Raw genomic sequence first — 11,546 nt, 5'->3', positions numbered from 1 at the left:
TGTACCACTTCTCCTCCTACCTTTCACACACAAGCCCCCGTTTTGCTTACTCGTGGGAAAGTCACAAGGACCTTCCCAATTTAGTCTCCATCACCATCGGGAGAAATCCAGTGTCAGCTGTTTCTGACAGGTTGGGGGAAAGTGGCTTTTTTTTAGATTTCCCCCCACCCTCCCTTTTCCACTTGGGTGTTTTTTCTTGCCTTTTTTCTTTTGCCATCTAAAATACATGCAAATCGACAACAGGTGCCTTACACCAACCCCACCAAAGAGATCTCGAGGGAGATCCTTGCAAGAAACATGATGGTCATCAAGGCAGTCCTCCAAGCAAAGCCCAGCAGCCAGAGCAAAGGCAGCATGACTTAATGGTTACCCTTAAGGAGCTTGGGGGATTGGGACACCTGAGTTCTCTGTCCAAGTCATCCAGTCACTTCAGCTGTCATTTATAACAGCTAAATGAACTAAACTAACAGTTTAAAGCCAAGTTACCAGTGATCTTGGAAGGGCATCCACACTTAAGGGGTAGAGATTGAGCACCGTGCCTTCAGTTAAGCTGGTTTGCCTACTGTGCACGTGCATGTGCATGTGTGCGTTCACCTAGTGTGTGTGCATCTGTGCATGTAGACAAGATATAAGTGCCCCTTCTGCACAACAATACCCATTTCAGAGAAAGCCTCAGTTCTCAATTCATGGACCTTTTAGTGGATTTCTCCGAGTAGGACTTTGATGCTGGAGACTCCCCCAGGTTGTCCAGGCTCTGGGTCTAACTGGGGGTGGAAATCATGTTCTACGTGGGCAAGTGGAAGATGAGGACAGATCTCTAATGAACTTACCAAGATGAACAGGCATTCGTTGGCGAATTTCTGATGCTCCTGGATGGTAGAGAAGACGGACAGCACCAAACAACTGAAGACAAGGAGGAATCTGAAACAGCAAATAAACCAGAAAGATTAGCAGACTGATTCATCCGTGCCTTCCAACAAGGCACCTGTCTACCTGAGCCCTGCCATGCACCTAGGAGACCGCCCCCCCACCACCGCTGTGCCTACAGTAGGTGACAACTCCCCAGCATCAGAAACAGCCAAACCTTGGACTGCTTAAAAGTTCACTCTGGAACAACTGGTCATTTGTGATGGGAAGGAGAGTGGACATGGAGAAGGGGTAGTCTGACCATAAAGGCAGAGTACAAGCAGCCCCATCTTGTCAAATCCAACCTCATGAGATACCTGCTAGCTGAATGCCCGGCTGGTACAAGCAACAGCATGTCACCAAAATCCAGTTAGATGCAAGATCAAGTGCTGAAGGGAACCCCTGAATTAGACCAAGGAGAGCTGACACACGCTTTAACTGCTAGCATTGAACAGTAAGAGTGATGGCTGCTAACAGCACAGCCTTTGGAGAAGAGCAGGGGCAAAAGCCATGGCACAATGATCAAAATGTCTTGGTTACAAGGACCACACCACTTTGTCCTGCGTTGATATGACTGGCACCGCACAGATCAAGAGGGTTTTGCCTTCTGCCTTTTCATCTCCGACATAGCGCAGCTTAACTGCCCCTGCTCTCCCAGAAACAAGATGCTGGAACGAGGCTGCCCAGCGTAAGCTCCAGAGCTACCCATGCCCCACTCAGCACGGAGAAAGGGACAGGCTTAAAAATGGATTGGGAAGAGGACACTTCTTCCTTTTAGGGTTGGGAGGGCGGCAGTCCAACTCTAAATGGTGGGACACCTCCACGATAAGCTCCGGGGACAGACACCAGCATTTTGTCCACAACTGGTGCTCCTGGATACGACCGTGATAGACTGATATCACAATCACTTGAGCAGGAGGATGTGACATCTGCCACGGATATACGGGGAACGGGCCCCTGGGAGACTTCCCAACCCTGTGACTTCAGTGGGGTTAAACAAGGTCCAGAGTGAAACTTGTGCATGTCTGAGTCAAACACCATCCAACTATTTGGAAAGTGGGCTGGCGCTGCAGTGGCCAACTGCCACCCCTAGATGGCAGCAGAAAGAAACCCAGGAGCACCCGAGTCAGTGGGCTGCCAAGCGCCCGGGGTGGTGGAAGAGGGACCCATGATGGTCATCATATGAGGAGAGGTTGCTTCTTGTTTCAGAGGGGCTAAGAGAGCCCACGAGATGGCTCAGGAAGGGGGTGCCACCTAGCAGATGTTGCCAGCATGCTGCTGGGCAGCAAGGACTTTCCACGTCCCGGCATATTCTGGGTCCAGCCGGACTTTTTTCTCTTGATCATTCTCCGTGGATCACAGGGATGGAACGAGTCCACCGAGATCAAGTTGAGGGCGGGTTGGGAATAGGACCTGGCACAAGGCACGGCCTTTCTCTTGCTGCCCACCTGGGTGCATTTGACCTGGGGAGCCGGCAGCAAAAGGCCTTAAAGCCCATTACCAACCATCCCTGCTCACTTCCTCTCAAACAACTCATTAGAAAAGACAGTGTCCCTTCCCGCGGGTGCCTGATATTCGCTCCTTATGGAGCATCCCAAACACGGCACAGCTTGCTGGCATCGCAGCATTAAAGGCAGGTGCTTTAATAAGAGATCCAGTGAAGCCATTTCTGAGGAGCTTGCAGGGGTTGGGAGAGGGAGGTCTTTGCCACCGACAGATCTTTTCAGTTTGGGCATAACTCAACTTGTGGCATCCTCCCTGCATGAAACTGCCCCCGGGAGCATTGAAGGGTGGAATTTCCCCCCCTACACCCCAAGGCCCTGGTCCCACAGCCCCAGAGCTCCCATCCCAGCAACACCTCCGTCCATCTCCCTATCCTATAGCCACTTCTCCCCTTCTAGTGGGCAGCGCTGTATTAATTAACACACACCTATTACCATTGCCACTAGGGAGCCATGCTTTGGCCAATGTGCATAGGGAAACCTGGCTCGGGGGCCACATTCAGACTCATCATCACTGTCGAGGCCCCTGGTTTTTCACTGCCTGCCAGCCATGGGAGGGCCAGAGATGCAGCACGAGCTTGAGAACCAAAGCGGCACAACCCTGTGGTTTCTCTGCCCCAACAATGCACCCGAGCTTTTGCCTTCTCGGTAGTTTCCTCAGCAGAACAGCCTGAGCTCTGCGGGGAGAGTCTCTGGCTGCTTCCCCGAAGCCCAGCGCTCCAGCCAGGGGTGCCTTGCTCCAGATCTCAACCTTGCAGCCTGCCCTGGGAGGCAGAAGAACAGTGTCCGCAGAAGGGAGAGGTTGCCCCCAAGCCCCAAAACAGCCTCTTTTTCTAACCCTCACGACCACACTCCCTCCTTCCCCGGACCTGGGGAAAAAACCCGGGCATCCAAACTCCCAGCCCCTTTCTCTAAGTCCTGTGCCACTCCCAAACCTGGGAAGGGAACCCAGGAGTCCCGAGTGTTGCTAGACTTTGCTCCCAGCTGTAAGCTCAGATCGGCTGATGTTGGGCAAAGAGAGGAGGGTCCGCGCCTCGCCCGCTCCCGGGACAGCCTGACGGGAACAGCCGAGGCAGCACCGCACTCGCTGCTCCCGGCAGCTGCTGCAGAAATTGCTGAGTGCAGGCATGGAAATTAAACCAGCCCGTGATCCCCCAGCTTTGGAGAACTCTGAGCTGGGCCGGAGCTTTCAATATTTAATAATGAGAAGCATGGGCAACGTCCCCCTGGGAGGCCCGTGGGAACGCGGCTGCAACACGCTCCTCAACTCTGGCGCTGGGCAAGCAATGGAGCTGGGCAGGGTGAAAACGGGGTGAGCATGGGGGAAGCTGAACTGGCTGCAGCCCTGTCTGTCCTCCTCCTCCTCTAGCCGGTTTCCCTGCAAGATCTCTAAGCCCCTCCTGACCCTCAGGGAAGTTACCTGCAGGCCTTGCAAGCCAAGGGACCGACAGCCCCGGCCTCTTCATTTGCAGATGCTGCTCCTTGCAGAGAACCAGCGCGCTCAGCACAGGTTCAGCAGGCGCCCGCCCTCCCCAAACCCTCGCTCTTCTCCAGCACCCGTCTGGGACTCGGCCAGGCCTCAAGCCTGTGGTTTCCACCCAGGATGCCACACAGCACCGCGTTTGGACCGCTGCGGTCTGAGATCTTTGCGAGAGAAGAATTGCTTTGTTATTTTTCCATAGTCGAGAAACGAGCGCAAGAGAGCTGGCATCTTCGGGAGGGGGGGGCTGGAGTTTAAAGGAGGTTGAGCAAACTGCACAGAAAAACTTTTTGAGTTCTCTCCCCCTGTAAACCGCTCGATGCCCAACCAGGTCCAGCCAGAGCCGCATCCCAAAGCACTGGGATTCAATCGTGCCCCTCTCCCCTGCACAGACAGCCCCACCGCTTGTAAGACAGGCACCAACCCAGGTGGAAAACTCCAGCGGGTTTTCAAAGCACCGACCTAGGGAAGGGGTGATGCACCCCAGCGGGGAGTAATATCCCTCCTCTCGGTCACTGACTCAGCTTCAGGAGACTCTTCCAGAAGGGCGCAAAGGTGAGCACAGCCTCGGGCGATAAATCCCACCCCATCCCCACCGCGCCTGTAAGTCGCTTGGCACTGCCAGGCTCCTAGAAGGCACGGGGCACCTTTCCTCTCTGGGAAAGGCAGATTTAAGACGGGGTTTATTGCCTTGAGTTACGGCTCTTGGAGGCGAGTCAGGCAGCAGGTTTAAAAAAGGGATGAGACGGAGAAAGAGAGAGCAAGCAAGCCTGGTGCTGGGCAGGAAGGTCAGAAGGCTCCTCTCTGGCTCCGGGGTCCTGGTGCCCAATGCACCACCCCCAGTGGTGTTAGAGGTGCATGGACCCCAGCCAGGACCTGGTGCCTAAACCTCCTCAGCCTCTGAGCTCTGGGAACCTCGCCCCCGCCAGCTCTGAGCTCTCAGGCTCAGCTAAAGGCACGAATAAAGAGCGCAGGAGGCCGAGGAGGGGGTGCTGGGGGAGCCCCACGATTCCCATATGTCCTGGAGTGAGCCTGAAGAGCAGAGCCCCCTCTTTACCGATGCCAGCTGATTTTTCTCAATCGCCTACATGGTGCGGGGAGGAGAGGAGACACCACCTGCCCCCTACCCTTGCCCTCCCAGCCCCTTAGTAGGGGCACGGAGCAGCTCAGCAGCACGTCCCCACGTGTCCCGAGCGTCGAGGTGGGGAGCGAGCGGCCAGCATCTGTGCCTCTCTCTGACAACCCGAGTCGAGCCCGTGCGTCAAGCCGAGCCGCCCTAACCTTATTTTGTCCATTTCCCTTCCCCGGTGCACATCAGATGGCGCCTAATGGGGACTGGAGATGCCCGGCGGCAAAGCCCCAGCTCTCCTCCCCTCCATGCCTGCGGGTGCCGCTGGAGAGAAATGTTTAATAGTAATAATAGAAAGGGAAGAGAAGCATTAACGGGATCTAAACTCTCCCATGCCGGTGCAAGATGATTCCCTACAGGCTAGTTACGCAGCCCCTGCAGCATGTTCCCATGCAAATGTCCTCGCTAATGAAACCAGGGGAAGAGACCGAAACCCCAGAGCAAACAAACAGAGCCGGGGCTGGGGAGAGGTCTCGCACGAGGCTTGAAAAGCTCCCCCCTCCCCACCCTGGCAAGGGGAATCGGCTCTCAACACAGCGCGCTTGGCGGGGTCCGGCCACACAGCTCACCCCGGGCTGCTGGGAGGCCAGGTGCCCTGGTGACTCCTGAGATGCTCTTCCAACAAGGGGCTTTGGCCCATTTAAAATAAGAAGGGAGAGAGGGGAAAGGAAAGGAAGGAAAAAAAAAAAAAAAAAGAGAGAGCGAGAGAAAAAGTTGAATGCGGAGACGAGGCAAGTGGAACTCTCCAAAAATACACTTTTTCCCCTGATCCAGCGATTCTAAATCGGGAAAGCCAAGTCACTCGTGCCACCGGCTCACGTGATGCCATACAAAGGGCCATCTATCTGCGGGAGCCGGGCTTGCGTAACTGCACGGGGGGGTACCGTGCGCCTGGAGAGGGCAGCGGGCTGCCCTGGAGACCGGGACGCACGGCGCTGACGGGTGGAGAGTTTTGCGTGGGCTGTCAGTGCTTTCCTCGCACGGTCTGTAATGCCCAGGGCCGGATGCTCAGTTGGCGCCTGCCTGCTAAAATGGGCTGGTGCTGGCATCTTTGTGGGCAGCGGGTGGGAGGCCGCGTCTCTCCAAGGGGCTCGCGGCAGCTAATCCTTGACTGAAACGTGGCTGTGAACTCTCTCGGTGCCCTGGAGACTTGGACCTGAGGGCGCCGAAGGGAGATGGATGGGCAGGTCCAAGCTACTCCCCTCTAGGCACGGCAGGCCCCATCGTGCACACCGCTCCCGAGCCCCTCAGTGGCCCGGGGTCCCCAAAAGCAGTCAGGACCCCTCCAAGCCATCTGCTCATCCTAACTGCTAGGGCCGGTGGGGCTCTGCGCTCAGCCCTCATGTCAGGCTGGGCCAGGAGGTGGCACAAGCCCTGCAGAAGGGTCAGCCTAACACCGACTAGCCAGACAAGGGCCCCACTAGCCATATGCCACCCTCGTGCCATGCAAAGGCCCCCATCACACTGCACCCCCACAGGACTCTGGAGGGAGGAGGGAAACTGAGGCTACGCAGCACCTGAGACCACGAGGGCTTTGGGACAGGGTCCCAGGCACTGCCGTGGTGTCTGGAGGCTGCTGCAGGACACCAGCAGAGACCATAGCGATGGGGGGCACATGCCACCCGGGCTCAAAGCCCTCGTCCTAACCCATCCGGCCCCAGTGTCTTCTCCCACCTCAGCCGAACGGCTCCGATAACAACTTCCCCGACAAAATAAAGCCCCGCCGTGGCGAATCAATCAGGCTGCTAAAGATAGTGCGGGAGGGAGGGGGCCAGTCCCAGCCCCTGCGCCACTGTGGGGGGGGAGGCGGGGGTGCCGGCTCCCTGACTGACATTGAGTCTTTGTCGCGTTTCTTTTCTCCTTTTGCTGCTGACTGGAGCATTAAAGCCGAATCAGCGGTAACGGGAGTCCTCTGGGGCCTGAAATCAAACCCACGCATCTTTTCCCAGCCAGCCAGGGGCTTCTTGCTTTGAAGGTGCCCACCTTCGCTGTCTCGGCAGCAACCCGGCTGTCCCACCCGGGGCCGGGGTTGGCGCTGGAGGAGCATTGGATGGAGAGCAGCTGGGGAGTGGGTACCAGGCCAGCCAGCAGTGATGGGCACCACATGCCAATTAAGGGCTGCTCCTCACCTCCCTGGCAGGTCCCAAGGAGGCGGCGATCCAAATGAGAAGGCTGCTGGTTTTTGCCTTTAGACCTAATTTGCCGCACCGTGGGGGCCCAGAGCCTCTCCTGACCAAGCCCACCAGCCTCCTTCAAAAGACAAACTTACGCCAAGTGCAGCTGCATCAGCTTGAGCTACTTGGAGAGAGGCAGCTATGCAGAGAGAAAGCCCAAGCAATGGGCCAGACTGGCCAATGCAAGTTGCTTTGCCCGGGCACAACGTACCAGGGTTGCAAGTGGGGTGAAACCTTGTAGGTGCCAACAGCGGCTGGATCACGGACCGACTCCAGCCCCTGCATTTCCAGAAGCTCTCGCAGCTGCTTCAGGACCGAGATGCAGCCCCTCTGCCTTGCTGGGGGGAGTTGGAGTTTTTTTTTTTCTCATTTGTTTGGGGTTTTTTGCTGACCTGCCTAATGACTGCAGAGGTCGAAGGAAGAAAGACAGTGTCTTGACTCCCCTCTTTCCCAGCCTGTCAGCAGAACATGAGACCCAGCCTGGCCCCACAGCGGCTGAAAGCAGCCCAAGAAGCTGCAAAAAGAGAAGAGGGTTCAGAGAGACCGCAAGGGGTGGCGGGGGGAGGCCACGGCTCCCCGTGCGTGGAAATCAGAGACACCCAGCCGCTGACGGGGAAGAAGGCTCCGCACGCAGACATACAGACGGACTGGCAGAGAGAGGGGAAAGGGCTGTGGGCAGCCGGCATGGCAGGGTGCAATCAGGCTTCCTAATGAAGAAATAAAGAAGCCCAGAGCAGGGGGAAAGGAGGGGAGCCCAGACAGACACAGCTCCACACACCTGCCAGGTACAACCCAGGCGCTACGGCACCAACCCTGTGCACCTCCACCTCCGGAGGTGAATCAGTGTCAGTCCCCCTCTCCCATTTAACAAGAACATCAAATAGTCCCCCTCTCCCATTTAACAGGCAAGGTAAACTGAGGCACGAAGGCTGAAGGTCGCACCAGGAGCCTGTGGCAGGACGGGCATCAGGGCTGAGCTTGCAGCCGTCCAGCTCCACCCAGCCGGAGCGCTTGGTGCTGTGTCCTGACACCAACCCACATCACACCTGCTGGCAAGGGGCTAGACGTGGGACTGGAAGGGACCAGGCCTCTTTGCCTCCTCTGGCCTCTTCCCCCCCCGCCATGTGGATAATACCCCATCTAATCGCACCCGTCCCTGCTGAGCGAGACGCTGCCCTTTGCCTTTCCTCCCCGCTAGATGCCAGCTGAGCTGGCCAAGGCCTCCGGACTTGATGTTCTGAGGGACTAACCCTGACCGCTGGCACTGTGCCGTGCCCAGCCAGCTGGGACCGAACCGGCAGCTTCCCCAGCCACAAGCGCATCTTGCTGCCCCTTGAGCTGAAGACCTGAGGTTCTTCCCAGGGCTGCGGGAGCCACAGACTCGGCTCTTTGGCAGCCCCCCGGCGATGCCACCAAGCCAAAAGCCAAGCACTGAAAGGAACATTTCAGCCCCTCGCCCCCCGCCATCCCCGCACACGCATGCACAAACCCGATTGCTTCCAGCCCCTGACGTCAGCCTCACAGGTCTGCAACCCAGCGCGACCGCCTGAGGAACAGGGCTGCCTCGGGCTGGGTTTTGCGCCCAGACCAATCTCATTCCAACCTCCAAAACCGGAGGAAGAGGGTGGCAAGGACCAACCCAGCCGCAGGCTTCGCCCCCCCACATTGTGCACTTACAAAATAACCGTGGAGTAGAGATTTATGACCGACCCGTTAGACAGTGGCCCAGGCAGGGAGATCTTTTCTACAGCTGGGAGGAGGAGGAACAGGCCGGGACCCACTGCATCACCTTCTCCTCCCTGCCATGGCACAAATGCGCACACACTCTCATGGCTGGAGTGTAACCCTTGCTTCCCAGAGTCCCCCAGAAATGCAAGGCCAAGGGCTGGAGGCACGCTTTCTCCCACTGAATTATTCATAAAGCCCCTTCCTTCCCACGAAGCTTTTATGCAATTAAGTCCTTAGCCTGGGAGAGACACTTCAGGAGCAGGAGGGGCCATAAAAGGCCAAGCACGAGGGTGTTTTGTGCCTCCAGAAGATGCCAACGGCTGCTCGGTCTGCAAGACCCACGCGGGCTGTGCGAACTCAAGAAGCGGGCTGGAAATGCAGCAGAGAGGAGGAGGGCCCCTTTTAAGAGCCTCCGTCTCTGCTCCCTGGCTCTTCTCTCCCAAGAGTTTCCATCCCAGGCTGCCAATTTAACTATTCCTCTTGCAGGCTGAGCAAACGGGTCAGCAGCCTGCGAGAGCCCCCCGCCCTGACCTCGGGGCACGCCGACAGTGCCCCGCTGGGGCGGGCAGCCGCGCTCCCTCGTGACCCTGTCCCAAATTCTGGGCTTGGAGGAGTGCAGTTGCCTGGGGAAACTAGAAACCAGGTCAAATGGCATCCCAGCCATATTTGGTCAGTTCAAGCAGCAAAAACAAGATTTGTCTAAATGGCCAAGGCTGGATCTTTTCTGCTCCGCGCCTCTTCAGCAATAAAGATTATGCCGCCAGAATTTAGCAGGCAATGACATGGGCGGCGAAGCACAGAGCGGGCTCGGCTCAGCCAGCTCCGCGGCAGCCCGAAGAGTTCGGACCGGATGGATGCACAAGGTAGGGGTGGGACGGGGACCTGCCAAGGTCCCTGGCACCGGGGTGTGGGCACAGAAGAAGGCTAGCGGGATGCACGGAGAGCTCTTGCCCCCGTGCCGTGCCGGTCCAGGGCTGCAGAAGGGCCCGTCTTTCCTGCCCTGCCCCGGCTGCCTTGTGGGAATCACGTCACAGACCTGCTACGGGCATGCCAACTCTGGGTTGGACCGTGCCCAGAGCGATGCACCCTGCCTGCGCGTGCCCGCACCACGACCACTGGTTGCGGCTTTCCGACACCCCCCAATACCGCTCTCCCTCGGCGGTGTGCTGGCGAGAGCCTCCCTGCCGGGAGCTCCTGGACACTGACCCAGCACACACGAAGCAGGTGGACAAGGCACGTGTCCAAGGTATTGCGGACCCGGTGCAGACATGGCCTAGAGCCCAGGAAGGAGTTAATCAAGCTCGTGAACGAGCTTGTTGCCCCTTGGCCAGGGAAGCAAAGGGATTTTCCTCTTTGGGCTCTCTCCTGCCAGCACAGGCACCGATCATCCCCCCCCAAGGACAGACCCTCATGTGCTCCCGTCCGCTGTCCTGGCGAGTCACGGACTCCCCCCACCCCAGACCCTGCTACAGGCCTGGGAGACATCTATCCCTGGCCAGCAGAGACTGAGCCTGGGCCCCGCTGCCCTTGCCTCCACTGGGAAAGCCCTCCCCACTTCGCCACTCAGCCTCCTGCAAAATGAGTCTGTTGGCCTTGTGCCCGGGCAGCAAACAAAGGGACCATTTAAGATGGCTAAGGAGCACCTGAAGGCGGATGGCAGGAGTTTAATTGTTTAATACATGCACTAAGTGGGCATCAATTGTTTATAGGAGCAACAAATCTGGAGCAGAGGAACAGCCTCGAAGGGAAGCGGGAATGCTGGGAGAAATCCTACTGTGGCCACGGCCTCTCTCTGGATGACCGCTGACGGGAGAGGTCTCGGGCTGATTCCAGCAGAGGCCAGGACCTCAGAGAGACCCCAGGGATCCCAGCCTGTTTTGGCAGGGAGGGAGACAAGGGAAGGAAGGCAAAGGGACTGTGAGCAAAACCAGCACAGGGAGACAGCACTGAGAGGGGATCAAAGCAGGAGGGGACAGTGGAGGAAGAGTGGCCATAGGGCAGTGAGATGATGATGATGATGATGATGATGATGAGAGGTGACAGGTCGCCAGAAGTCATTTAAGAACAATTCAGCCTACGGGTGTCTCGGGGGACCCTGCTCCAGCACATGACGGGATGTCTTACATTGCACAGTACAATGCAAGAGGTGCTCGATTCAGGCCGGCCGGCTGAGACCCCACATCTGCCGGCTCGGTTCAGGCAGCCGGCAGACCAGGATGTCACCGGCAGAGCCAGCTGATAGATCACGCGCTGCTTTGCACCCTCGAACCAGCTGCGAGGGCAATGTCCACAGCAGCCTGAACTTAGGCTACAGTCGGTCACTAAAATAAAACACTGTGGGAGTGAGGCATGGAGACCTGGATCACGTGCTTGCAACCATCTCCAGGGACCGGGGGTCGGCATGTCTGCAAGAGGCCCTGGGGGACAGACCCGTGCCCACAAGGCAGGTTGTGGGGCTGGGTTCACGAAGAGGCAGGTGCAGGGCCTGGGAAGCAGACTCGCCCCGAGGAACCCCAGAAGTGGCTGCCTTGGTCCCAGAAGCATCGCAAGCTGCGTTGGAAGAGGACGGAAAGCACTCACACAGGGTCCAAATGAGTACCACGCTGGGGCAGGGGGATCCCAGCACC

At 57.7% G+C, this 11,546-nt stretch overlaps 1 protein-coding gene across 1 annotated transcript in view; it reads right to left on the bottom strand.

Annotated features, from left to right (window-relative positions):
- KCNQ4 (potassium voltage-gated channel subfamily Q member 4) overlaps positions 1-11,546 on the bottom strand; it is an 87,788-nt gene that overhangs the window by 33,745 nt on the left and 42,497 nt on the right. The window contains exon 4 of the mRNA XM_019512073.1: positions 831-921. Coding sequence (XP_019367618.1) covers positions 831-921 — 91 coding nt within the window. The remainder of the gene's footprint in view (positions 1-830; positions 922-11,546) is intronic.

The sequence above is a fragment of the Gavialis gangeticus genome, unplaced genomic scaffold (genome assembly GCF_001723915.1).
Source record: "Gavialis gangeticus isolate Ggan-Ray unplaced genomic scaffold, GavGan_comp1, whole genome shotgun sequence".
In the NCBI taxonomy this organism is placed as follows: domain Eukaryota; kingdom Metazoa; phylum Chordata; order Crocodylia; family Gavialidae; genus Gavialis; species Gavialis gangeticus.
The sequence above is the reverse complement of the archived record's forward strand: the minus strand, read 5'-3'. Positions and strand labels throughout refer to the sequence as shown.